Consider the following 26,621-nt stretch of genomic DNA (forward strand, 5'->3'; position numbering starts at 1 on the left):
CCTGTTCCGGGAAGATCCCACATGCCGCAGAGCAACTAAGCCCGTGCGCCACAACTACTGAGCCTGTGCTCTAGGGCCCACGAGCCACAACTACTGAGCCCGCGTGCCACAACTACTGAAGCCCGTGCACCTAGAGCCCGTGCTCCGCAGCAAGAGAAGCCACCACAATGAGAAGCCCGCGCACAGCAACGAAGACCCAATGCAGCCAAAAATAATTTTTTTAAAAAGTCTTAAAAAAAAAACCAAACCTTATACATGGGGCTTCCCTGGTGGCACAGTGGTTAAGAATCCACCTGCCAATGCAGGGGACACAGGTTCAAGCCCTGGTCCGGGCAGATCCCACATGCCGCGGAGCAACTAAGCCTGTGCACCACAACCACTGAGCCTGCGCTCTAGAGCCCATGAGCCACAACTCCTGAGCCCGCATGCCACAACTAATGAAGCCCGTGCACCGAGAGCCCGTGCTCCGCAACAAGAGAAGCCACCGCAATGAGAAGCCTGCGCACCACGACGAAGAGTAGCCCCCACTCGCCGTAACTAGAGAAAGCCCGTACGCAGCAACGAAGACCCAACGCAGCCAAAAATAATAAATAGATAAATAAAATTTTTTTAAAAACCCTTATACATGAACATTCTTAACAGTACTATTGATGGTAACCAAAAGTGGAAACAACTCCAATGTCCATCAACAGATGAATGGACAAGCAAAATGTGGTCTGTCCATACAATGGAGTATTATTCAGCTTGACAAAGAAAGCAGACCAATGGGTGCCAGGGGCTGGGTAGTGACTGCTGAATGGGGTCAAGGTTTCCTTTTGGGGTAATGAGAATGTTCGGGAACTATAGAGGTGACAGTTGCACAATACTGTCAGTATGCTAAATACCAACAAATTGTGCACTTTAAAAGGGTTAATTTTGTGTTATGTGAATTTCACCTCAAAAAATAGATAATAGATGATGGATACATTGATCATAAAGAGGTAGAAGTGATCGATGATTGATAGATAATAAAGAGAGATGATAGACTGGTGATGATGATAGATAGATGGATGGATGGATCACAGGTAAAGAGATAGATACATAGACATAGACGGAGGAGCACACTGCTTGACGCAACCCAGGCCAGACGTGCTGAGGCCTGAAATCCCAGATGCACTAGAGAGATTAGAAGAAAGTCACGCGGGGGGTACCTCAGACTCTGGGGGAGGGGACGGGTGGAGTGAGAGTCAAGGTGACCCCTGGGTTCTGGCTTGGGTGGCCGGTTGGGCGATGGCATCCATTGCGGAAGAAGGGACAGGTCGGGGAGAAGGTGCTGCCCGATTAGTGCTTGCTGGGCCCAGGCCCTTGGCCCCAGCGGAAATGATGAGTAAGCGCTAGGAGGGTGCGGCTGGCTGAGAGCTCCACGCTGGAGGTGGTCCGAGGGTGCATTGGCCAGCAGAGAGGCAGCTGGTGGTTGAAGAGACGCGTGGATGCGAGGTGCTTGGTCTCTCATCTGGGGGATGGGAGATAGACTGCGTTTTCTTTGAGTTTTTTTTTTTTTTTAATTTATTTTTGGCTGTGTTGGGTCTTCGTTGCTGCGCGCGGGCTTTCTCTAGTTGCGGCGAGCAGGGGCCACTCTTCGCCGCGGTGCACGGACTTCTCATTGCGGTGGCTTCTCTTGTTGTGGAGCACCAGCTCTAGGCATGTGGGCTCAGTAGTTGTGGCACTCAGGCTCAGTAGTTGTGGCTCACAGGCTCTAGAGCGCAGGCTCAGTAGTTGTGCCGCACGGGCTTAGTTGCTCCGCGGCATGTGGCATCTTCCCGGACCAGGGCTCGAACCCGTGTCCCCTGCATTGGCAGGCGATTCTTAACCACTGCGCCACCAGGGAAGTCCCTTAGCTGAGTTTTGAGGTTAGGATTTGTTCCTGATCCAGGACAAGTGGCAATTTGGAGGGTTAGGAGCTGTTCCTCCATCTCTGCCCAACATTGTGCAAGTCATCCCTACCTGATAATAAATCCTTTTTTTTTTTCAACTTACAAAGCTAGAATGGTTCTGTGGTCTGCCACCAAACCCTAATTGATACAAATGGAAACAGACATACCCAGGGAATACCATTCAAAAGGAAGTTAGTGAAGAGAAATTAACATCAGACAAAGTACACCTCAGGGCACAAATCGTTATTAGGAATAAAAGAGGTTGCTGCCCAATGATTAAAGAAATAATCCATTCAGAAGCATTAACCATTCTGAATGTGTGTGTAGCTGCCTAATGACAGAGCCTCAAATGTACATCAAACAAAAAAGTAGCAGTAAAAGGAAAAATTAATAAATTAGTAAATTCACCACAGTAAATCACACTACCTCTCACTCCAATTGGTAGCTCAAGCAGACAAAAGTAGGAAGAATATAGCACAAATTGAACATGCTTGATTAACAGACATCCCAAAACTAGAGACTACGCACTTCAAGTTCACCTTGAACACTTAATAAAACCCACCATGTTCTCAGCCACAAAACAAATCTCAGCAAATACTAGAAGAATGGGTATCATACAGATCATGTTCTCAAACTGCAACAGAATAAAATCATAAATGGATAATAAAGCTAAAATTAAGTCCTCCCATATGTTTGAAAATTTAAATTTACAAATTTAAATTTAAAAATACACTTCCCAATAATTCATCGGTCCAAGAAGAAATATAATGAAAATCTAAAAAAATGTTAGAACTGAACAACAATGAAAACGCTACATTTGAAAACGTGTGGAGTGTAGCTCAAGCAGTACTTAAGAGTAAATGTACAGTCTTAAAAAAGTAAGCTGAGCCCCAACCCAGGAAGTTAGAAAAACCGCAGTAGAATAAACCCAAAGAAAGTAGAAGGAAGGAAATCACAAAGACAGCAGAAATTAATGAAATAGAAAAAACAAAGATCAATAAAACCAAAAGTTGGTTCTTTGAAGTTAGTAAAATAGACACAAGGCTCTGGCAAGAATGAAAGGAGAGGAAAAGACGGGTAGAACCACAGATACCATAGCCCTTTCCAACATAATGAGAGACTCTGGCTTAAGCATGGGAGTTTGGACGCCTGTGTAAGAGGCTGCTAGATCACATATATTTCAATTATATATATAGCAGCTTTATATATATGAAGCTGCTAGATGCTCACATCTTAACCCCACCTCATGCAGAAGACCAGACTTTTATTCTCTGGCAAGTTAGAACAGAGGGTCTTTGGAAATGCAGATTAAAGCCACAGTGAAATATCTTTTTATTCCCATCCACTGACTGACAGAAATTAAAAAGTCAGACAATACCAAGTGTCGGCAGTGATGTGGAGTAGCAGGAACTCGTACACTGTGGTGGTATACAAACTGGTACAACAGCTCTGGAAAACAATTTGGTGTTATCTAGTAGAATTAAAGATGTACATATTTATGGCCTAACAAGGTCACTCTTGGGCACACCCTAGAGAAGGTCCTTCACAAATACCCCAGATTACACGTACAGGTCGTTCACAGCAGCATTGTTTATAATAAGCAAAAGCCAGAAAAAACCCAGGTGTCCATTAACAGGTGGATAAACAAACTATGTTGCAGTCATATGATGGAAAACTATTCAGCAATAAAACTGAATAAACTCCGGCTAGGTGTATCACACTTGGATGCATGTCACAAATGTAATATGGAACTAAAGCAACAGGTTACAGAAAAATACATCCAGTATGATTCCATTTATATAAATTCCAAAAATATAAAACCAAACTATGTATACTGTTTAGAGACGATACATATATGGGACAAGTAAGAAAAGTAAGGAAAGGCTAGTGGTTGCTTATGTCAAGGGAGGAACAGGGTATATGGGGGCTTCAAAGTCATTGGGAATATTGTCTTCTGGTTGACAGTAGGGACACGTGTAGCAACAAAGGATACAATAAACAGAGTAAAAAGGCCTCCTACAGAACGGGAGAAAATATAAGTCACATATCTGATAAAGGGTTAATATCCAGAATATACAAAGAACTCCTACAACTCAACAACAAATCAAATTACCTGATTAAAAAATGTGCAAAGGGACTTCTCTGGTGGCACAGTGGTTAAGAATCCGCCTGCCAATGCAGGGGACACGGGTTCGAGCCCTGGTCCGGGAAGATCCCACGTGCTGCAGAGCAACTAAGCCCACACGCCACAACTACTGAGCCTGCGCTCTAGAGCCCGCGAGCCACAACTACTGAGCCCGTGTGCTACAGCTACTGAAGCCCGCACACCTAGAGCCCGTGCTCCACAACAAGAGAAGCCACCGCAATGAGAAGCCCACGCACCGCAGCGAAGAGTAGCCCCCGCTCGCCGCAACTAGAGAAAGCCTGTGCATGGCAACGAAGACCCAACGCAGCCAAAAATAAAATAAATTAATTTTTAAAAAAAGATTTAAAAAAATGTGCAAAGGCCTTGAATAGACATTACCCCGAAGATGATATACAAATGGCCAACAAGCATATGAAAACATGCTCAACATCACTAATCATCAAGAAATGTAAATCAAAACCACAATAAATTACGTGACACCCATTAGAATGGTTACTATTTTTTAAAAAAACCAAAAAAACCCAGAAAACATCAAATAGTGTCAAGAATGTGGAGAAATTAGAAGTCTTGTGCACTGTTGGTGGGATTGTAAAATGGTGCAACTGCCATAGAAAATGGTAAGGAAGTTCCTCAGAAAATTAAATATAGAACTACTATGTGATCCAGCAATCCCACTTCTGAGTATATATCTAAAAGAATTGAAAGCAGAACTATTTACATATCCATGTTCATGGCAGCACTATTCACAATGGTCAAGAGGTAGAAGCAACCTCAGTGTCCATTGACTGACGAAAGGATGAACAAAATGTGGTCTATACACAAAATGGAATATTATTCCTCCTTAAAAGGAAGGAAATCCTGCCAGATGCCACAACATGGGTGACCCTTGATGACATTATGTTATGTGAAATAAGCCAGTCACAAAAGACAAATATTGCATGATTCCACCTATGTGAGGTCCCTAGAGTAGTCAAATTTATAGACACAGAAAGTAGAAGGGTGGGTGCCAGGGGCTGGGGAAAAGCAGAGTTGTTTAATGGATATAGCATTTCAGTTTTGCAAGATGAAAAAGTTCTGGAGATCTGTTTCACAACAATGTGAGTGTACCTAACACTACTTAACTGTACACTTAAAAATGGTTAAGATGGTAAACTTTATGTTATGGAATTTTTACCACAATAAAAAAAAAATTGACTCAAGAAGAAGCAGAAAACCTGAACAGTCCCATAATTATTAAAGAAATTGGCAATGTAATTTAAAATGTATGGATAGAGGGGCTGGTGGCTGCAAAAACAAGGAAGGCCTAGATAGTTTTACAGATGTATTCCATCAAGCCTTTAAGGAACTGATAACCCTTGTCTTAGATAAATTGTTCCAGGGAACAGAAAAAGAGGACATGCTCCAAAAACAACAACAACAAAACCAATCCAGCCAATACACCATGACAAAGTTGAGTTTAGCCCAGAAAATGCAAGGGTGGTTTAACATTAGATAATCAATTAACACAATTTAATACATTAACTGATGAGAGGAGGAACATTCTGTCATTAACTCAGTGCTTTTTCTGAATGCATTTGATAAAATTCAACATATAGCAAACTAGGACTGGAAGGGAACTGCCTTAATCTCATAAAGGTGTCTATAAACACCCTCTGCAAACATCTTAATTAATGATGAAACCTTAAGAATATTCTCTTTGCTTCCATTCAACCTTGTACTGTCCAGGGAAGTAAAGTGAGAAAAAGAAACTGTAGTTAAAAGGACTAGAAAAGAAGAAACAAAACAAGTCATTCCTGCTGGATGGCATGACTGTGTAAGTAGAAAACCAAAAAGAATCCACAGGGGACTTCCCTGGTGGCGCAGTGGATAAGACTCTGAACTCCCAGTGCAGGGGGCCTGGGTTTGATCCCTGGTCAGGGAACCAGATCCCACACGCATGCCGTAACTAAGAGTTCACAAGCCGCAACTAAGGAGCTGGCGAGCCGCAACTAAGGAGCCCGCCTGCCACAACTGACACCCAGCGCAACCAAATAAATAAATTAATTTTTAAAAAAGTCACCTTCCTTGGAAAAACATAAAAAGAATCCACAAAGAATTATTAGACCTAATACAAGCATTTATGAGGTTGCTTGATACAAAATCCATATGCCAAAGTCAATTCTGTTTCCTTTGTTGTACACCGGAAACTAACACAATATTGTAAATCAACTGTACTTCAGTTTTTTAAAAAGTCAATTGTGTTTCTATGTACCAGCAACACAATCAGAAAGTGAATTAAAAAGAAGACAGCATTTATAATGCCATAAAAAAGCAAGTCCTGGGACCTCCCTGGTGGTCCAGTGGCTAAGACTCTGCACTCCCAATGCAGGGGGCCTGGGTTCGATCCCTGGTCAGGGAACTAGATCCCGCATGCCTCTACTAACAGATCCCACATGCCGCAACGAAGATCCCTCACGCGGCAACTAAGACCCGACGCAGCCAAACAAATAATAAATAAATAAATAAATATTTTTTAAAAAGCAAGTCCCTAGTAATAACTCTAACAAACATGTGATGTTCAAGTCCTTAGGGGAAAATGTATTGAAAGGATCTTAATAAATAGAGAGAGGTGCTACGCTCAGAGATGGGGAAATGATATTTTAGAGATGACTAGTCTTCAAAGGGATTCAAAATTCAACAAAATCTCCATTTACCTCTTCAAAAAAATCCCAACGGTGTTTCCTGGAACTTGACAAGCTGTTTTTAAACTTCTAAGGAAAACTAAAGGGCCTAGAATGACAGAATTTTGAAAGATGATGATAAGGAGGAGGAGGAGGAAAGGAGAAAGAGAAAGGGAATAACAAAGAGTGATCCCCTCCCAGTATCAAGACTTGCTTTTAAAACTGTAGTAAGTAAAACAGGGGTAGACAGGGAACTATATTCAATATCCTGGCATAAACCATAATGGAAAAGAATATTAAAAAAATGTATATATGTGTATAATTGAGTCACTTTTCTGTACAGCAGAAATTAACACAACATTGTAAATCAACTATACTTCAATTAAAAAATTAAAATAAAAAATAAGATGGGGGGACTTTCCTGGTGGCGCAGTGGTTAAGAAATCCGCCTGCCAATGCAGGGGACACGGGTTCGAGCCCTGGTCCAGGAAGATCCCACAGGTCGCGGAGCAACTAAGCCCGTGAGCCACAACTACTGAGCCTGCGCTCTAGAGCCCGCGAGCCACAACTACTGAGCCCGTGTGCTACAACTACTGAAGCCCGCGCGCCTAGGGCCCGTGCTCTGCAACAAGAGAAGCCACCGCAATGAGAAGCCCGTGCATCACAACGAAGAGTAGCCCCCGCTCGCCGCAACCAGAGAAAAGCCTGCGCGCAGCAACGAAGACCCAACGCAGCCAAAAAACAAAAAAAAAGCCCAGCGAGGCATCACCATTTCACACCCATTGTACTGACAGAAAGTATGAAACACAAAGTAAAAGTCCTAAGTCCAAGTGCTGGCGAAGATGAGGAGAAACAGAAATAAATGTCTATACAGTGGCAGTGGGAGCGTCGTGTGGGCCACCAGCTTGGAAAGCGATTCCTCCACCCCTGGCAAACTCGGAGCGCACGTGCCCTATGACCCGGCGAGTCCCCTTCCAGCATCTAGAGAACCCCGCCCTCAGCAAGGCCGCCTCCCCACGCCTCGCAGGGATACTGATGGGTGGATCCCATGCAGCTGGACGAATGGGTCATCCACGTGGATCGGCGCAGATACATCTCCAAAGGCCAGCTGCGAGGGGAAGGAGCCACTGGCAGAAGGAAAACACCACCACGATTCCCTTTGTATAAGATGTTAAAACTCACAAAACTTGCAAAGGTCCTTCACGGTTGCCACTGACTTCAGACTAGGGGCTGCCTGTCTTCTGCCTGGGACCGGTGGACGCGGCCCTTGCAGGCCATACACATACATACTTATTAAAATTTGTGTTGCCTGGATACAGATTTATTTTCTTCTGTGGAAAGGTAGGACAAATGTTCCCAGCGCTGGGACTGAAGGTGTCTGTCTTTCCTGAGGCCCCCAAGGACACGTGTGTGCTGGGGTGGGGGCTGAGGAGGGACACGGTGGAGGGGAGAGGCCCAGCTGGCTATGGGGGGGACGGTCCTTCCACTCTTAGTGTTCAGAGACCCTCCCCCATCACGCTCCCAACAGCCTGCCTCTCCTGGAGCTTCTAGATCCCTCCCTGGCCCCTTCTTGGGCGTTTGGCCTTCCCCCTTGGGGGCGGGGGGGTGCAGCCCTCCGGATCTGCTGGGCCTTCAGGTTCTGGGTCGCTCACCTCCCCTGACGCCCCTGGTCGCCCAGTTCCCTCTTGTGACTCCCACCCACCCCAGTGCTCTTCAGCCCGAGCCAAGCTTCTCACGCTAAGACCCCACCGGCTCCATTGGCCATCTCCTCCTGCCTTGTGGGCCCCTCAGTCCTCCCGACCACCGGCACCCCTGCTCCACAGGGAGCGATGCCCCAGCAGAAAGAGCCCAGGGATCTCCCGGATCCTTCTGCGTTCGCCGCCTACACCCTATCCACCGCCACGTCTCCTGGGTTCTGCTCCCCCTCTCCACGCCTACAGCCACCCCTGACCCAGGTTTCCCCCGTGCTCGCCACCCCTGGGCCACCAGCTTGCGCTTGTTCAAATGCAAACCTGTTTGCCAGCCCATGGCGAGCTAAGTCCAAGTTCCTCCAGACTTGCTCACCTCTGCACCCTCGAAGCCCACCTCGACCAACTTGTGCTCCAGGTAGGGGAAAATGCCCTGTGGGCGTGTCACCTGCAGGCTTGGCCTCGGGCAGTCCCCACCTCCCTTCCTGCCCAATGCCTGCTGCCGTTCACGGTTCAGGGCCTCGTGGCCTGATGGTTAAGGGCAGGGACCCCCGGTTGACTCTTAGCCTTGCCACTTACTAGCCCTGTGACTTTGTGCAAGTTTCCTAACGTCGCGAGCCTCAGTCTCCCCACCCGTGAACCAGGGGAAATAACTGCACCCCCTCTGGGGTCACTGGAAGGGCTGAATGAGTTCACGTTCACAGAACGCTTAGACCAGCCCTGGTACATTGGAGGATGACAGTAGAAGTAGCACCGTGTGGTTCAAGGTCAGCTCAAACCTCACTTCCTCTGTGATGCTCTCCATGATGCACTGAGCGCCCCTAGACTTGACTCCCCCTCCTTGGTGACCCACAGTGCCCTCCACAAATGGGCTGTCCTGGCAGTGGGGTCTCATCTGTTGGCAAGTAGTTCTGCCCCTGAGACCCGGGAGACTCTTGCGGCAGGTGGCAGTGGGCTTCGTCTCTGAACGGTGCCAGTGCCAGGGCCAAGTCTGGCACTCAGTCAGGGCACTTCATGGAAGGCTACAGGACGCCCGCCTGCCCCCACCCCCCCATGGGAGGGCACCGCCCCCTCTCACCTCCTCCGGGCAGGTGCGCGGCTGGCCCTCTGCCATGCCCACCGAGGCCGGCAGAGGGCAGCAGTGCCCTGCCCTGCGCCGTCGGGCAAAGGAGTGGGCGCGGAGGGGATGGGCTGCCCGGGCCACCCAGGACAAGTCGGGCTGGGCGCGATTGCATTGTGGGGAGGGAGACTGGGGCTCCTCCGGGACGCACTCCTGGCACCGCCAGCTGCTCCTCGGCCCGGCCGGCGGCCCGCTCAGGTAGGCAGGAGCCGGGGCTGGCTAGGGCACAGGGTACAGGGCCGCCGGGTCGGGGTGGGGGGCGCCGCCTGGGGGCCGGGAGAAGCCAGGGGTCCGCAGGCCGACTAGCCCGAATCAGGCAAAAGCGCTTAGGCGCCAGCCCCAGTCCTGCGACGACACCTCCTGATGCCTGGGGGCACGGATCCCCCCAACCCCGGCCGAGGGGTGGCCCTGGCGCTGGGAGGTAGGGCTGAGGCTGCTGCCCCCAAATGAGAGAGCTGGCGCCTCCGGCCACGGGGCAGGGCACGGGGTAGGGAAGCAGCGCGCCTGGCTCCCCGCTCCTACAGCCGCCCAACTGGCCCAGCCAGGTGGCAGCGAGCCCTGCTGCTGCCACCTCACCCTGGAGCCTGCCTGCTGCTACCGCGCCCGTGGAGGAGATGGGGAGCCGGACTCAAGCACACCTGTTTCCGCACCTCGGGTCACGGCCTGAGCCTTGCCGCCCTGGTGCGCGGACGGTGCCCTCTGAGGGGGGCAGAGGAGCCGGCTGCCAGCTGCCACTCCCTTCCCCACCCCACACGTGAAGGGGGAGATCCAGACCCGTCCTGGGATGGTATTTCCCGGGCGAGCGGGAGGGGGACAGCCTGCAACCAGTTGCCAAGTCTGAAGCTAGGGGCTGGGTTCACGCCCCCTCCTGTGCATCCTCTATGCCTCAGCCCCCTCCAGAAGCATCCTCCACTGGCACCAGACTGTACCTGGCACGACTTTGCCAGTCCCTGGGGGTGGGGGCGCATGGGGGGAGAAGGTCTCCCAGGCGGGCTGCCTTGGCCAGTCTCTCCCCTGCCCCTGGCCTGGACAAAGGCAGGCATTGAGGGTCAGGACTCGCCTCCAGCCAGGCGCCAAGGCTACCGAGGGTGAGGCCGGCTATGCAGGGGCGCAGGGCCCTGGCCCTCGCAGGGGGGCTCCGTGGCCCACTCTGCGCCCTTCACAGGGACCCCGGGGGCACACGGGGAGGAGCACGGGGCTGGCACGGGGCGGGAGTGGGGGACTGGCTGTGTGGGTCTCATTTTTCTGGCTGAAGGAAACCCTGTCCCTTTGTCCCCAGATCCCAGGGGGTGTCTCTCTGGGGGTGGGGAGTGGCAGGGAGGCCCCTGGTCAGAGCAGCCTGGATGGGGATAGGAACACCAGACAGCGGGTCCCTGGCCTGGGCCTCTGGACAGAGGGGACATTGTTGGCGTGGAGGCAGGGCTGCCTTGGCCCGGCCACTATTGACAAAGCTGCCAGCTGTGGTGGAGCCCGGCTGCCAGGCCTCGGCCCCCCTGGCCTCCCTCCTCCCCCGGGGTTGAGTGTGAATGGAGCCAAGCCTTGACTGTCTCTCTCCTACTCAGGACAATGCCCCCCACAGCCATCCTGTGCCCGTCACCACTGCCCCGGGAGACGCCTCTGCTGCTGCCCTTCGCTGCGGTAAGTGCCTGAGTCCTGCGTCCCCAGAGCCCCCCCTCTGGGGAAGGGCAGGCAGGTGAGGAGCGCAGAGGTGCCTGGAGCCCGGGCTCGCATGCGCTGCGCCTCCAGCTGTGGGCCGTCTACCCCCTCACCCGCCCCTGATACTGCCGCCGATACCAGGGTCTAGAGGAAACGGCCCTGTCCCCAAGCCAGGCCTGACCTTCCTGTCTGTATTCCCAAGATAAGGGCCCAGGGGCCATCCTCGGAGCTCTCCCCGCAGCTGGCACGCCCATGGGGGCCGGAGCTGGCAGGCTGCTGAATGACAGTGGGCCCACTCCTAGCTGGCACGCGCCCACACACCCAGCTGTGCAGGACCTTGGCTCAACTCAGGACCTGGCTCCTACCCTGTCTTTGTGGCTCTGTGCCGGGGTCAGGAGGAGGGAGGCGTGAGGGGCCATCACGGCCCAGGGACTCGTGTCGCGTGTCACCTGGGCACCGCAGGAGGCCGCTGGGCGGCGACGGCGGCGGGGAGGTGAGCTGGAGGGCCGGGAGAACCCTGGATCGGAGCCTCCTCTGGAGGCTGGGGCCCCGCCCTTCCCCTCAGGGCTCAGCCTTGGGCGCCCACCAGGCCGGCGGGAGCTACCTCCAGTCTGGGCCCCAAGTGGGTGGGGAAGGGAGCCCGTGCCCGGCTCCTGGCTAGGACTTTCTTTCAAGCTCTCCTCTCCCCTCCCGCCCTCTCTGGCTGTCCTCTTCTCACTCCTCTCCCGCTCCCCCATTAACCCTCCCCGTGCCAGTCCTGGTGGACCCTGGCTGCCGGGGCTGATGGGGCAAGGGACAGGCCTCCCCCAATCCCCTGCACCCTGGGTTGTCTCTCGGTGCCCCCCAACTCCCCCATCCCCGCTCTGAGCACCCCTAGCTCAGTCTGGGGCCCTCCCAGCCCTCTGTTCTCCTCTGCCTCGGCCCTGGCCACCGGCCCCTTGCTTTCTCTGGGGCAGGCAGCAGGGTGTCTGGCTCTCTCCTCTCTTCCGCTGGCTTCCCAGGGCAGGTTTTCTCTCCCACCCTCGCTGGCCCTCAGGCCCTGTCCTCGTCGGGGTCTCTGGGCTCCTGTCCCCTTTCCCCTCGCCCGCAGCCCCTCCGCCTCCACCTCCCCACCTCTCCCCTGCCCTGCTCTCCTTTCTGTGGTCTCTCCTCTCTCTGTCGCTCAGTCCTTCTGTTGGCGTTCTTGTGGCTTTTCAGGATCTGCCCCCTTCAACAATCTAGATGCATATAAAGTAGAAGATGAAGGAAATTCCTCGCGCATGCGTGTACCCCGCCCCCATCTCCTGGGGACTCTCCGTCTCCCCTGTCCCTGTCTCCCGCTGACTCTTTCCCTCTCCTCTCCCTTTGCTTCTCCCTGCCCCTGCTTTCTGCTTCTGTCTCTCTGCCTCTCCGTCCTTCTCTCCCTCCCTTTCTGTCTCTGTCTCTGTCTCTCCTTTTCCTCCTGCCCCCTCGCCCTCCATTCCCATGGCCACCCTGACTCGTGCCTTCCTGCCTGACCTCCCCCAGGGCCCCGCGATGGCGCCCCGGCCTCCGCTGGGGGCCCACCTGCTGCTCGTGCTGCCGCTGCTGTGCCCACCGCTCGCCCCGACGCGGGCACACCGCTTCCTGGCGCCCAATACCACCCTCAACCGCTTGGCGCTGGCACCAGGCCGGGGCGCCCTCTACGTGGGCGCGGTGAACCGCCTCTTCCAGCTCAGCCCCGCACTGCGGCTCGAGTCAGTGGCCGTCACAGGCCCGGTCCTCGACAGCCCCGACTGCGTGCCCTTCCGAGACCCGGCCGAGTGCCCACAGGCCCGGCTCACCGACAACGCCAACCAGCTGCTGCTGGTGAGCGGCCGGGCCCGGGAGCTGGTGGCCTGCGGGCAGGTGCGGCAGGGAGTGTGTGAGAAGCGGCGCCTGGAGGACGTGGCCCAGCTGCTGTACTGGGCCGAGGACCCCGGCGACGGGCAGTTTGTGGCCGCCAACGCCGCGGGCGTGGCTACGGTGGGCCTGGTGGTGCCCGGGCCGGGCCGGGACCTCCTGCTGGTGGCCAGGGGCCTGGCGGGCAAGCTGTCGGGCGGGGTGCCTCCCCTGACCGTGCGCCAGTTGGCTGGGCCACAGCCCTTCTCCAGCGAGGGCCTGGGCCGCCTGGTGGTGGGCGACCTCTCCGACTACAACAACAGCTATGTGGCGGCCCTGGCTGGCGCCCGCTCGGCCTACTTCGTCTTCCGCCGCCGCGGGGCCCGGGCACAGGCCGAGTACCGCTCCTACGTGGCTCGGGTCTGCCTGGGGGACGCCAACCTCTACTCCTACGTGGAGGTGCCCCTCACCTGCCGGGGCCACGGCCTCATCCAGGCCGCCTCCCTCGCCCCGGGCGCCTTACTGGGGGCGTTCGCTGCCGGCCCGAGGGGGGCGCAGGCGGCCCTGTGCGCCTTTCCCCTGGCCGACCTGGACGCGACCATGGAGCGGGCCCGGCGCCTTTGCTACACCACAGGCGGCCGGGGCCCCGGCGGCACGGAGGAAGCCACCGTGGAGTACGGCGTCACGTCGCGCTGCGTCACCCTGCCGCCCGTGAGTGGCTGGGCCTGGGCCTCACCCCTGCCCTCTCACCTGAGGCTTTCCGCACCGCCATCTGTGTTACCCGGCCTGCCACTCCGGCCCTGTCCCTCTGTGGCCCTGCAGCTTCTCTCTGCCCAGGGCCGGGGCTGCCGCACGTAGTCCTGGCCGAGGGCAGCTGGACGCTCTCTTGTGACAATCGCCTGTGACCTCTGGTTTAGAGGATGTCAAGGAGGGGCCCGCTCGGCCTGAGTCTCCTCGGCCAGTCTCTCCCTCTGTGCGGTGCAACCTGGGGCCCTACTCGCCTGCTGCCTTGCCATCCCGTGCTGACTGCAGATCCGGGCCCAGGGAAGGCGCCTCGTGCCTCTCCCGGGAACTGAATCCCCCCTCTCCGCCCCTGCAGGACTCCCCCGAGTCATACCCCTGTGGCGATGAGCACACCCCGAGCCCCATTGCGGGCCGCCAGCCCCTGGAGGCGGGGCCTCTGCTGCAGCTCGGAAACTCCATCAGCGCAGTCGCAGCCCTCCGGGCCGACGGACACACGATAGCGTTCCTGGGGGACGTCCAGGGTCAGCTGCATAAGGTAAGGGCCTGATGAAGGCGGGGTGGGCCTCGGCCAGACCCCCGGTCCCAGCCTCAATGCTGCCAGGCCGGGCCCGGCCTCAGCGGCCTGACTGGAGGCGCTCCTGCCCTGTGGCGGCTCACAGAAGCCCCGTGGGCCACGGTTTCCTTCCACACCTCTCGGCCTGTGTCCGGCTGGCAGGTCGGAAAGCCAGGCCACACACTGATGGCTGGTTCCCAGATGTGTGGCTTTGGATGCTTCCCAGGCGGCCCCAGCTTCTCCAGCCGATAACAGGAGACTCTTGCCTTTTCATGACCTGCTTGTCGCCTCGCAGCTGCCCTTCCTCCCCTGGCACCCAGGGGCCCCACCCAGGGTGGCTCTGCCCCCCCTAGCTGGGTGAGGCTGAAGCGGGGAGGTGACATGGGCAGGCTGGATGCCCGTGGGCCTGCCCCACCCTCCATGGCACGGGCTGGCCCAGCCCTGCCCTTGTCATCCCCCCAGGTCTTCCTCAATGGCACCCGAGGCCAGGTGTACCACTCACAACAAGTGGGGCCCCCGGGCTCGGCCATCAGCCCCGACCTGCTGGTGGACAGCAGCGGCAGCCACGTCTACGTGCTGACTTCCCAGCAGGTGAGGGCCATCCCGGGGGGGTGAGCACACGAGGCCCGAGGCCCTGCAGCCACCACCTCTGTACCCCGCCGCCTGTCCAGGTGGACCGCGTACCCGTGGCAGCCTGCCCCCAGTTCCCCGACTGCAGCAGCTGCCTCCAGGCCCGGGACCCCCTGTGCGGCTGGTGCGTCCTGCAGGGCAGGTGAGTGGGGCCGCTCCCAGCGCACTTCCAGGTGGGTCAGGAGGCCGGGTCGTGTCCCCGAGGTGGGACGCAGGACCGTCGCTGAGTTCCCCCATCCTGCCCTGCGCGCCCAACCGAGAATCTGGTGGGCGTCCCCTTCCCCCCACTGCCCAACATGTCCACTTCTCCTCCCCCAGCCCCCTCTGGGCCAGGCCTCTGTCACCTCTCCCAGGTGTCCCCTGGCCCACTCCAGCTCCTCTCCAGCCCACGCTCCACACGGCAGCCTCGGGAATCCCTCATGGCGACGCTAAGTCCGGTTCACGTGCTCATGTCCCCAGCAGCGGCGCCCCCCTCGCTCACAGGCAAGGCCGAAGCCCGCACATCGGCCACGAAGCCCTATGTGCTTGGCCGCTTCCTCTCTGAGCAGAGTCCCTTTCACGCCCCCCGCTCGCTGCCCTCCACCTGGGCCGTCCTCCCAAGCCCCTTGCCGCCAATCACCCAGGGAGCCTGAGTCCCACACAGGGACCCAACAGGCCCCTGCTCCACAGGTGTACCCGCAAGGGCCAATGCGGGCGGGCAGCCCAGCCCAACCAGTGGCTATGGAGCTACGAGGACGGCCACTGCCTGCACATCCAGAGCCTGCTGCCGGCCCACCGTCCCCGCCAGGAGCAGGGCCAGGTCAGACGCCTGCCGCCGCCTGCCTGGGGGGGCTGCCCCGCCTTCCTTCTCTCCCACTGCTTCTGCTCCCAACCCTCCCTGCCCTGGATCCCTCTCCCTCGGCGAGCTGGGCCCCCCAGAAGCCCCCGCCTGCTGTGTTTTCCTCGCGCGTGTCCCAGGTCGCCTTGTCTGTGCCCCGGCTGCCCACCCTCACCGTGGACGAATACTTCCACTGTGCCTTCGGGGACTATGACAGCTTGGCTCACGTGGAAGGGACCCACGTGGCCTGTGTCACCCCTCCCCAAGACCAGCTGCCGCATAACCCTCCGGGCACAGGTGAGGGGCCCCCGGGGCGAGGGGCGAGGGCGGGAGCTGGAGGGGCAGGAGCCGCATGACCGCCCCTGCCGCCACCATGCCCTCCCAGAGCACATCACCTTGCCCCTGGCCCTGATGTTTGAGGACGTGGTCGTGGCCACCACCAACTTCTCCTTCTACGACTGCAGTGCCGTGCAGGCCTTGGAGGCGGCTGCTCCGTGAGTGCCGGGCCCGGCTGCTGGGTAGGGGTGGTGACTCCCGATGGCGCCCCACCTGAGCAGCCCCCCGTCCCCCCAGGTGCGGTGCTTGTGTGGGCAGCCTCTGGCGGTGCCACTGGTGCCCCCAGAGCAGCCGCTGTGTGTACGGGGAACGCTGCCCGGAGGGCGAGAGGACCATCTACAGTGCCCAACAGGTGGGTGGGCCTGGCCTGCTGGCTTCTCTTCACCTCCGTCGTGGACCCACCCTACCCTGGGCCCGCCTAGGCCCCTCGGCTTCTGAAGTGCTAAGGGGTCTCCTTCCCCCAGGAGGACAGCCAGGTGCGGGGCCCAGGGGCTTGTCCCCGGGTCGAGGGCCTGGTAGGCCCCCTCCTGGTGCCTGTGGGCTGGGAGAGCCGTTTGGCCCTGCGCGTGCGGAACCTTCAGCATTTCCGGGTGAGCATTCTGGTGGGCAGGGGACAGGGACAGCGGGGGAGGGGCAGTGGTAGCCGCTGACAGTGTCCAGGATGCTGACAGAGCCCACCCCCAGGGCCTGCCTGCCGCCTACCACTGCTGGCTGGAGCTGCCCGGAGAACTGCAGAGGCTGCCGGCCTCCCTGGAGGAGGTGGCTGGGGACGCCGGCCTCATCCGCTGCCAGGCCCAGCAGGTGGGCAGCTGCCCCATAGCCTCACCTGCCACTGGACGCCTTCTGCAGCCCTTGCTTGTCCCGGGCCCTCAGGGGCTCGTCCCCTTTAGCCTGTCGTCACTCATGAGGCCTGCTGTGGGCAGGCCTGGGCGTGCACAGGAACATGGTGCCCACAGCCCCTGCTGGGAGATGCAGGCCCTGAACAATGGCACCCATTCTGGGAGGAGCATCCTGGAGGAGGCGGTGGGGGGGGGGGTCAGGGCGTGTTCCGAGTTGGGTCGGGCCTGACCCCGCCCTCCACCCACAGTTCCAGCCCTCCATGGCCCAGCGGGAGCTCCCAGTGCCCATCTACGTCACCCGGGGCGAGGGCCAGAGGCTGGACAATGCCCACACTCTTCATGGTGAGCCTGGGGGCGGCACAGCAGGCAGGGCAGGGTGTGCAGTCGGGGGAGGCGCCTCAGAGCACCACCCGGCCTTCCCTAGTGACCCTGTACGACTGCGCCGCGGGCCACCCCGACTGCAGCCACTGCCAGGCAGCCAACGGGAGCCTGGGCTGCCTGTGGTGCAGCCACGACCAGCCCACCTGTCGCTACGGGCCGCTGTGCCCGCCTGGGGCTGTGGAGCCGCTGTGTCCCACACCCAGCATCGACTCGGTGAGCCCCCAACCGTCACCCTAGCCTCCCCCCCACCCCTCCCCCACTGCCCAGCCTCTCACCTCCTCCCCCCATCCCCCATCCCGGTCTGCCTGGCCCCGCCCTGCCCCCCACCGTCTTAGCTTTACCAGGGTCAGAGCAGCCCTGCCCCAGGCCCCCAAGCCCTAGCAGCTGTGTCCCAGCTTGGTCTGGTCGGCTGGCCAGGCACCCCCCCACCGCAAAGGAGGAGCGGGTCGGGGGCATCCCATCACCACGCTTCCCTGTTGCAGGTTGAGCCCCTGACCGGCCCCCCTGAGGGTGGCTTGGCCCTCACCATCCTGGGCTCCAACCTGGGCCGGGACTTTGCCGACGTGCAGGACGCCGTGAGCGTGGCTGGCCGGCCCTGCAGCCCTGACCCCTCTCTCTACCGCATCTCTGCCCGGTGAGGCATCCTGGCAGCCGGGGGCGGGCGGAGGGATGCCCTCCCCAGGAGGCCCTCAGAGACTGGCCGCCCAGAGAGAAGGGAGGCTCGCGGCCAAGAAACGTGGGCCCGGGTCAGATGCGCCGAAGGAAGATGAGCCCGGGGGAGGGGAGGGAGGGGCTGGCAGCCAGAGGAGTAGAGGGGGTGGGCTCTGGGCAGCGGCTGGCAGGCAGCCTGTGGCTCCCGACGGGCGAGGGCCCGGCCCACGGGGGTCCTGAGCAGCTATCGGGCCTCCGCTCTCCAGGATTGTGTGTGTGACATCTCCTGCCCCCAACGGCACCGTGGGCCCAATCCAAGTGGCCATTAAGAGTCGGTCACCGGGCATCTCAACCCAGCACTTCACCTACCAGGTCAGCGCCCACCCAGGGTGGTCCCCACAGAGGGGGTAGTAGAAAGCAGGGGCAGGAGGGCAGTGACACCTACGTGAGGATTTCCAACTTGACCTAAGGTTAGCGGGAAGTGTTGCCTCGTGTCCAGGAGGGAAGCCACGTGATCCGAGTGATCGTTCTGGCCACTGAATGGACGGTGGGCTGGGGGCAGCGGCGGGATGGTGGGGACGCTGCCCACCGGCCGCTGTCCAGGACGCAGGCAAGCAGCGGAAGCAGTGAGTGCAGCGGCCGGATGGGCAGGAGGACCACTCCGGGACGCAGAGCTGTCAGGACTTGCTGCCCACCTGGCTGCCTGCAGGCAAGGGGACGGGGGTGGGGAGCAGGGATGCCTCCAGGCGCCAGCCTGAGCCCTCGAGACTTGCTGGGGCCAGGGAGCCCGGCGTGGGAGCAGTGGGTGCAGGGGCAGGTGCAGCACCCCAAGGAGGTGACTGGAACTTAGGGCTTAGAGCTGCGGGGAGGGGGGCCTGGGAGGTGCAAGCCGCGGCAGAGGACGAGGAGACGCAGTGAGGAGAGAAGAGCACCCCCTGGTGGGGCAGGGCGGCTGGCAGGAGAGCTGCGGGGCTGCAGAAGCTGGGCACAGGGCTTCCGGAGGGAGAGAAGGGTCAGCCGTGGCCCAGGAGGCAGAGCTGAGAAGTGGGCCTCCACGTGCCCCAGCTTGCCCTGTCCCCCAGGACCCCGTCCTGCTGAGCCTGAGTCCCCAGTGGGGCCCCCAGGCAGGGGGCACCCAGCTCACCATCCATGGGCAGCACCTCCAGACGGGAGGCAACATCAGTGCCTTTGTGGGCAGCCAACCCTGTCGTATGTGAGTATCTCCTCCTGGTTCCAGCTGGCCGCTGTCAGCTGGGGGGTACTCCCTATGGGCCCCAGTGTCCCCTTGCGTACAATGGGGGCGGTGAACTCAGGGCTCCCTAAGGCCCCCATGAAAGTCCCAAGTTCACGGCTGCCGTGCCCACCCCAGGGGTCTCTGCCCTTGGTGAGGGAGGCAAAGCAGGCCTCTGGTGGGGAGGCCAGGCTGAGGCTAGAGCCCAAGATGCCAGACACCTCCCCACCCTGCAGAAGGGAGCCAGTGTGTCCTGAGGCCATCGTGTGCCACACCACGCCCCAGGCCAGCCCAGGGGAAGCTGTGGTTCGAGTGGTCTTCGGCCGTGCCCAGCGCACGCTGCTCGCCAGCCCCTTCCACTACACCGCCGACCCCCAGCTCGTGGCGGCGGAGCCCAGCGTCAGCTTCCGGGGGTGAGGACCTGACCCACCTGGGGCAACCCGTGCACCCTGCCGGGAGGGCGGGGAGCCAGGACTCGACTGGCCTGCCCGCCGCCCCTGGGCCTGCTGAGTGCTATCCTGGCGCAGGGGTGGGCGGCTGATCCGAGTCCGGGGCACGGGCCTGGACGTGGTAGAGCGGCCCCTGCTGTCCGTGTGGCTGGAGGCCGCGGAGGAGACGGCTGCGGCGCTGCAGCCCCGGGACCCGACCCCCAGGAGGAGCTGTCGGGCCCCCGCCGCAGCCCCCCAGGCTTGCACCCAGCTTGAGGGGGGCTGGCTGCAGGTGAGGCCCCACCAGCAGGGGGCGCCGTGCCCCGCGAGGGGGTGGGGCGGCCCGCGCGTCCCTGGGAGCGAGTGGGAGCCGCAGCTCACCCCGCCCCGTCCTGGCCCGCCGCCTCGCAGTGCTCCACCGTGTGCTCCGTCAGCTCGCCCAGCCTCCTCCTGTGCCGAAGCCCCGCCGTGCCGGAGGGCGCGAGCCCGCGGCGCGTCTTCTTCGCCCTGGACAACGTGCACGTGGACTTCGCCCGCGCCAGTGGCGGCCAGGACTTCCTGTACCAGCCCAACCCCCGCCTGGCCCCCCTCGGTGGCGCCCGCCCCTACCGCCTCAAGCCAGGCCACATCCTGGACGTGGAGGTGAGGGCTTCGGCCGGCCGCCACTGCGCGGGGGCTGCGGGCACCGGCTGGGTGACGCGACTCAGGCCCCGGGTCTGGCTTCCAGGGCGAGGGTCTCAACCTGGGCATCAGCAAGGAGGAGGTGCGCGTGCACATCGGCGACGGCGAGTGCCTGGTGAAGACGCTCACGCCCACCCACCTGTACTGCGAGCCGCCCCCGCGGGCCCCGCAGCCCACCAACGGCTCCAGACCCCCGCCGCAGTTCGTGGTGAGGCTGGGCCCCGGGTGCGGGGCTGGGCGGGCGGAGCGCTGCAGGCCGGCGCTCAGGAGCCCCGTGTCCCCACCCCAGGTGCAGATGGGCAACGTGCGGCTGCCGCTGGGCCCCGTCCAGTACGAGGCTGAGCCCACGCTCTCTGCCTTCCCCGTGGAGGCCCAGGTGGGCCTGGGCCTGGGCGCGGCTGTGCTGATCGCCGCCGTGCTCCTCCTGACCCTCATGTACAGGTGACGGGGGCCGCCCTGCCACGCACGCACCCGTGCGAACTCCCCGCTTCACTTTTGGAGAGGGTGTCCCACGGCAGGCCTCTGGGCAAGCGGCCATCTTGGCTCGGTGGCCTCGGCCCCGGCAGGCCTGGTCCCGTGGCTGACACCTGGCCCCTGGGCTGCAGGCACAAGAGCAAGCAGGCCCTGCGGGACTACCAGAAGGTTCTGGTGCAGCTGGAGAACCTGGAGATCGGCGTGGGCGACCAGTGCCGAAAGGAGTTCACAGGTCGGCAGAGGGTGGTGGGGAGGGGGTAGAGGGCGGACCTGGGCCTGAGCTCACACCTCGGTGGCTCCTGGCCTACAGACCTGATGACGGAGATGACTGACCTCAGCAGCGACCTGGAGGCCAGCGGGATCCCCTTCCTGGACTACCGCACGTACGCCGAGCGCGTCTTCTTCCCCGGGCGCGGCCGCTGCCCGCTGCAGCCTGCCCTGGAGGGGCCCGGGGAAGAGGGCCGCCGCGCGCCGGTGCGCCAGGGCCTCATGCAGCTCTCCAACCTGCTCAACAGCAAGCTGTTCCTCCTTACGGTGAGGGCCGCGTGGGCGGGCAGCGGGCCTGGGCGAGGAGGCGGGCCAGGCGGCAGGTGTGGGCACGGACGTGGGAGGGTGCGTGGGGCGCAGGGCTGCCCGGGGTGAGTGCCAGCACCGCCCCCCACTCCCGCCTAGCTCGTCCACACCCTGGAGGAGCAGCCCAGCTTCTCCCAGCGGGACCGCTGCCTCGTGGCTTCGCTGCTGTCCCTGGCACTGCACGGCAAGCTCGAGTACCTGACCGACATCATGAAGACGCTGCTCGGAGGCCTGGCTACCCATTACGTGCAGAAGAACCCCAAGCTCATGCTGCGCAGGTTGGCCTCGGCCTGACCAGCCCCGGCAGCAGGGGAGCTGGCTCCGTCCAGCCTTGTCCTGGCGTGGGTGGGGCTGGGAAGCCCCGGGAGGCAGGCTGGGTCCGGGGCCACTGGTGGGGAAGCAGATGGGCATCCTGAGCGGCGAGCCGGGCACAAAGGGTGGCCGGGCGGAGCAGCTCTGCCTTCCTGCTACTGCCTGCCCCAGCCTGAAGACAGGGGGGCCCTGCAGCAGCCCCTCTGACCCGGGGCCCGCTCCCTGCAGGACGGAGACTATGGCGGAGAAGCTGCTCACCAACTGGGTGTCCATCTGTCTCTACGCCTTCCTGAGGGTGAGGGCCCCTCTCCCCTCACGCCATTCTGGGGCTGCTGCCTCTGGCCTCACTGATCTGCGCCCCCATTCCACCAAGGGGCCTTGGGCTCGAGGGCGGGGGCGTCGGTGAGGGGAAGGCTACGAACGTTTGCCCGGGCTGGATGTGGAGCAGAGGCCGCTGTCGTCGCCTGCCCTCCATCCTCGCTCCGTGCAGCCGGCCACGCCTCCCTGCCCACAGCGCACCCTCTGAGCCCCACGCCGCCCACCAGTCCCCCAGCTGACGCCAGCCCTTCCTGGTGGCCGCAGGAGGTGGCTGCTGAGCCGCTCTACGTGCTCCTCCGGGCCATCCAGTACCAGGTGGACAAGGGCCCCGTGGACGCCGTGACAGGCAAGGCAAAACGGACCCTGAACGACAGCCGCCTGCTGCGGGAGGACGTGGAATTCCGGCCCCTGACGCTGATGGTGCTGGCTGGGCCGGGGGCTGGTGGGGCTGCAGGTGGCAGCTCGGCGCAGCGCGTGCCCGCCCGGGTGCTCGACACGGACACGATCACCCAGGTCAAGGAGAAGGTGCTGGACCAAGTCTACAAGGGCACCCCCTTCTCCCAGAGGCCCTCAGTGCACACCCTAGACCTCGGTGAGAACCCACCCCTCCTGCCCCGCCCGAGGCTCTTCTCACCTGTGGCCACTCAGCTCTGCCCTACGGGAACGGGCTGTGGGCTGACCGGCTTCCCTGGGTCCCCCCAAGAGTGGCGCTCAGGCCTGGCTGGCCACCTAACCCTGTCGGACGAGGACCTGACCTCGGTGACTCAGGACCGCTGGAAGAGACTCAACACCCTACAACACTACAAGGTGCCGGGCAGGTGGGCGCCGGGGCCGGGCTCCCGCCTCGCGGGCAGCCAGGGAAGGAGCCCAGCCTCTGCTCCCCTCCCCGCCAGGTCCCGGATGGAGCCACGGTGAGGCTCATCCCCCAGCTGCACAACGGAGGCGCCGTCTCCCAGAGCCTGGCCCCGAGCTGCCCCTCTGGGGAGAGTGAGTCCCGTGGCCCAGCCGCGCCAACCTGCCCCCGAGTTCGAGGCGGGCAGGCTGGAGTCCTGGGCACGCCGTCTGCCGTGTCCGGGTCTCCCCAAAGCTCGCCAGCGGGGAAGCCGAAACTCCAGGCTGAGCCAGGGGCCCAGGGTGGACGAGGGCAGCAGCGCGTCCGGGTCGGGGAGCTCCAGGGCCGCGGGGTGCTGGGCCGAGCGAGCCCCTGGGCTGCCACCCTCTCCTCCACCTCTCTCTTACCCTGCGGCCCTCGGCGCCCCCCACCCTGCCCCACCTCACCAGGGAAGCAGGTTGGGCCTCCCCGGCCAGCGGCATGAGGGTGCAAAGGACTGAGGCCCGGCTTCTGTGCCCTCAGACATCCCCATGCTGGAGGACAGTGAGGAGGGTGGGGTCCGCCTCTGGCACCTGGTGAAAGTCACCGATGAGCCAGAAGCAGCCAAGGCCCGGCGCAGTAGCCTGAGGGAGCGGGAACGGGAGCGGGCGCGGGCCAAGGCCATTCCGGAGATCTACCTCACCCGCCTGCTGTCCATGAAGGTAGCTGGGCCGGGGAGCTGGGCCCCCGGGGAGCCTCAGCAAAGGCACCCCAACCGAGCTGGGGAGACAGTGTGGTCCCGAAGGCAGAGGGGCGGCCCCACCCACTGAGGCAGGCCGCGCTGGCCGCGGCTTCGAGGCCCACACACCCTGCCCCCCATACCGCCCGCGCCCCGCCTTCTAGGGCACGCTGCAGAAGTTTGTGGACGACGCCTTCCAGGCCATCCTCAGCGTGAACCGGCCCGTGCCCATCGCTGTCAAGTACCTGTTTGACTTCCTGGACGAGCTGGCTGACAAGCACGGCATCGAGGACCCGGAGACCCTGCACATCTGGAAGACTAACAGGTGCCCTGCCTGCCACCCCCGTGCAGAGAGGACACTGCCAGGGCAGGGGCAGCAGGGCCGGGACAGAAGCCCAGGCCTGGTGGCCTTCACCCTGGGCTCCCGGCCGCCCCCGGCACGGACTCGCAGGCCAGCTCCCCGTGCTGTGTCCCCAGCCTACTCCTGCGGTTCTGGGTGAACGCCCTGAAGAACCCACAGCTCATCTTTGACGTGCGGGTGTCGGACAACGTGGACGCCGTCCTCGCCGTCATTGCCCAGACCTTCATGGACTCCTGCACCATCTCGGAGCATAAAGTGGGCCGGGTGAGGGCAGAGGAAGAAAGGCTGGCGGGGGAGCCACGGCGGCTCGGAGCAGAGCCCTGGCTGGGGCTGGGGGGGGGCACGAGTGGCACAGTCAGAAAGACAGGGCAGAGCTCCCCAGCTCCCGCTCACGCCCACCCCTGCCCGGAACAGGATTCCCCCGTGAACAAACTGCTCTACGCCCGGGAGATCCCTCGCTACAAGCAGATGGTGGAGAGGTAGGTGTCGGGGCGTCACGGACGAGGGAATGGGTGCTGCCTGCCCCTAACTCTGTCCCCTCCTCCAGATACTACTCCGACATTCGCCAGAGCTCTCCGGCGAGCTACCAGGAGATGAACTCGGCTCTGGCCGAGCTCTCGGGGGTGAGGCCCGGCCCAGAGGGTGCACCCTTCCACACCTGGGGCGGGGAGGGGGCAGAGGGGAAGGGGGAGGCTTGGCTCGAGGCCCGGGCTGGGGCCTCAACCCCCGCGTGCTGCCCCCAGAATTACACCTCCGCTCCCCACTGTCTGGAAGCTCTGCAAGAACTCTACACCCACATCCACAGGTACTACGACCAGGTGAGGCCCGGGGCACTCTGGGGGGAGGGGCATGCCTCCGGAGCCCAGAGCCCAGAGCCCAGAGCCCAGAGGGAGGCCCCAGGAGTCTCCCTGGGGGTGGGAGGAAGTGTCCAGGCCCAATCTGGGCAGAGAGGAAAGGCCCAGGCTGGGGAAGGGGCTCGGCATCCGTCCAGATTCCTCAGGGAGGTCTGGCTCCCCAGGCTGCTACTGAGACGGAGCCAGGGCAGGGCGGCCGGTGGGCCGAGGGCCAGGGCCTCAGGCGGGGCGGCCCCCTCTGCCCTGGTAGATCATCAGTGCCCTGGAGGAGAACCCTGCGGGCCAGAAGATGCAACTGGCCTGCCGCCTGCAGCAGATTGCCGCCCTGGTGGAGAACAAGGTGACTGACCTGTGAGCTCGGCAACAGCAGGATCTGCCACCTCAACGCATTCTCCCCCGCGACCCAGGAGGAGCCCAGGACGGAGCCAGCGACACAGGCGTGGCCCGGCAGAGAGCGGGAGGGGCTCCCTGCTGCCTACCACCCCTCCCCCCGCCCCCTCCGCTTCCCTCCTTCCCCGCCGGGGCTTCTAACTTATAGCCATCCTTTCCCCCTCCCCCTTCCCCACTGTATTTATGTGCTTGCTGGGGCATCACATCTGGAAATAAAAATGTCTTTTTAGAAGAAGCCCAATGCCCAGCCCCACCTTCCCCTGTGAGTCTCTTCAGTGCCTCAGCACAGCGCTCCCCTCGGCCCACGGCTACGACTTCTGCTACCTGAGAAAAAGAGGACTCCGAGGGCTTGCTCTCCTCCCTCCCCTGACCCCTGCGGGAAAGGTGCCCCTGCCCTCCCGCCCCCATCTATGCCCACCCCATCCTCCCAGTCCTTTCCTTGGCACAGGGACATAGAACCAAGTGTCCCCAATCACTGCCAGGCCCCCCTCTGCTTCCTTCTGACTCTCTGACAGTCCCCAGCTGACCTCCTTGCTCCCCTCTTCACCCCCCATTCCCTCCTGGGAGCAGCCAGTGTTCTTTCTAAAGAGCCAAAGTGCCCACCGGTCTCTGCCGGAACCCCACACTAGTGCCCACAGGCTCGGGGGGCTCCTTGGCCGCCCAAGGCCTCCCCTCGTCTTCCCCACCCATGCCAGCCACAGAGGTCTCCAGCCCGTCCTGCTGCCTCCCTGGAGGCTTCCCCGCCCACCCCCTTTCTGGGGACCTGATTCTTCTTCCTGGTCCCTTGGATGGGGTCCCAAGGTCACAAGCTCCGAGGGCTCTCTGCCTGACCCGGACATCTCTGCCACTAGCCCACTAGAGCTGTGGGCTTACTTGCTTCCCACGTGAGGACCCCTGAGGGCGGGGCCGGGAAGGACAGCTCCCTACGCCTCCTACGTGGACACGTGCACGTGTTGGAGCCAGTGAGCAAGGCAGGGCTGGGCCGCAGGGAGCCGGGAGAGACCGTGCAGCACTCGAGTCCCAGGCGGGCAGTCCCCAGGCTGTCACTCAGGCCTGGCACCTCTGGTGGGAAGAGCTGCCCGCAACTCACGCCCCTGACCTTTGCCTGGCCAGGGCCCCCAGCGACACTACACTGAGGGACAGGAGGGCTCCAGCCTGTCTTGGGGATCAAGGACCCATCGGAAAAGCGGGAACCCAGCTGAGAGGGGGCAGGGAATGAGGTACCCGTGGGAATGGCAGGGATCGCCTCTGGGAAGGCTCCCCCAAGGGCCAAGCAGGAAGCCAGAGAATGTTCCCAGAGTGTCGCCGGCACCCTGGGGCATGTGAGAAGGGGTGAAAGCCCGGCCTGCCATGCCCACAGTGCCCTTGTGTGGCTGTGCCCCTCAGCGGGCTCTGGAGTACAGGGATGCAGCCTGAGGACCAGGTCACCGCCACGTGCCCACTCAACGGCCCCCTCTGCCAGCCCTGAGGCGCAGG

The 26,621-nt window shown here is 61.1% G+C and overlaps 1 protein-coding gene across 20 annotated transcripts; it reads left to right on the forward strand.

The window, feature by feature from the left end:
- The first annotated feature begins 9,636 nt into the window (after positions 1-9,636).
- PLXNB3 (plexin B3) lies at positions 9,637-25,412 on the forward strand. 20 transcript variants are annotated; one of them, XM_082377677.1, is made up of 36 exons: positions 10,253-10,615; positions 11,090-11,165; positions 12,690-13,733; positions 14,122-14,301; positions 14,782-14,910; positions 14,991-15,091; positions 15,619-15,748; positions 15,907-16,063; positions 16,152-16,260; positions 16,340-16,454; positions 16,567-16,692; positions 16,787-16,903; positions 17,190-17,283; positions 17,366-17,535; positions 17,805-17,956; positions 18,240-18,345; positions 19,056-19,186; positions 19,441-19,617; positions 19,732-19,924; positions 20,044-20,274; positions 20,360-20,521; positions 20,603-20,754; positions 20,919-21,019; positions 21,098-21,321; positions 21,460-21,638; positions 21,901-21,967; positions 22,255-22,582; positions 22,694-22,797; positions 22,884-22,977; positions 23,345-23,523; positions 23,705-23,865; positions 24,018-24,165; positions 24,316-24,380; positions 24,449-24,524; positions 24,645-24,706; positions 25,006-25,411. In XM_082377677.1, exons 1-36 carry the CDS (start codon positions 10,494-10,496, stop codon positions 25,097-25,099), a joined length of 5,856 nt encoding a protein of 1,951 aa, XP_082233803.1. In that variant the 5' UTR covers positions 10,253-10,493; the 3' UTR covers positions 25,100-25,411. The 20 variants fall into 20 exon arrangements, with proteins under 20 accessions (XP_082233814.1, XP_082233796.1, XP_082233809.1 ...); XM_082377675.1 differs by having other exon boundaries at positions 10,255-10,615; positions 24,645-24,719; positions 24,920-25,410; XM_082377676.1 differs by having other exon boundaries at positions 10,257-10,615; positions 24,645-24,719; positions 25,006-25,410.
- Positions 25,413-26,621: the final 1,209 nt, after the last annotated feature.

This window comes from Balaenoptera borealis (assembly GCF_965194805.1).
Source record: "Balaenoptera borealis genome assembly, chromosome: X".
Classification (NCBI taxonomy): domain Eukaryota; kingdom Metazoa; phylum Chordata; class Mammalia; order Artiodactyla; family Balaenopteridae; genus Balaenoptera; species Balaenoptera borealis.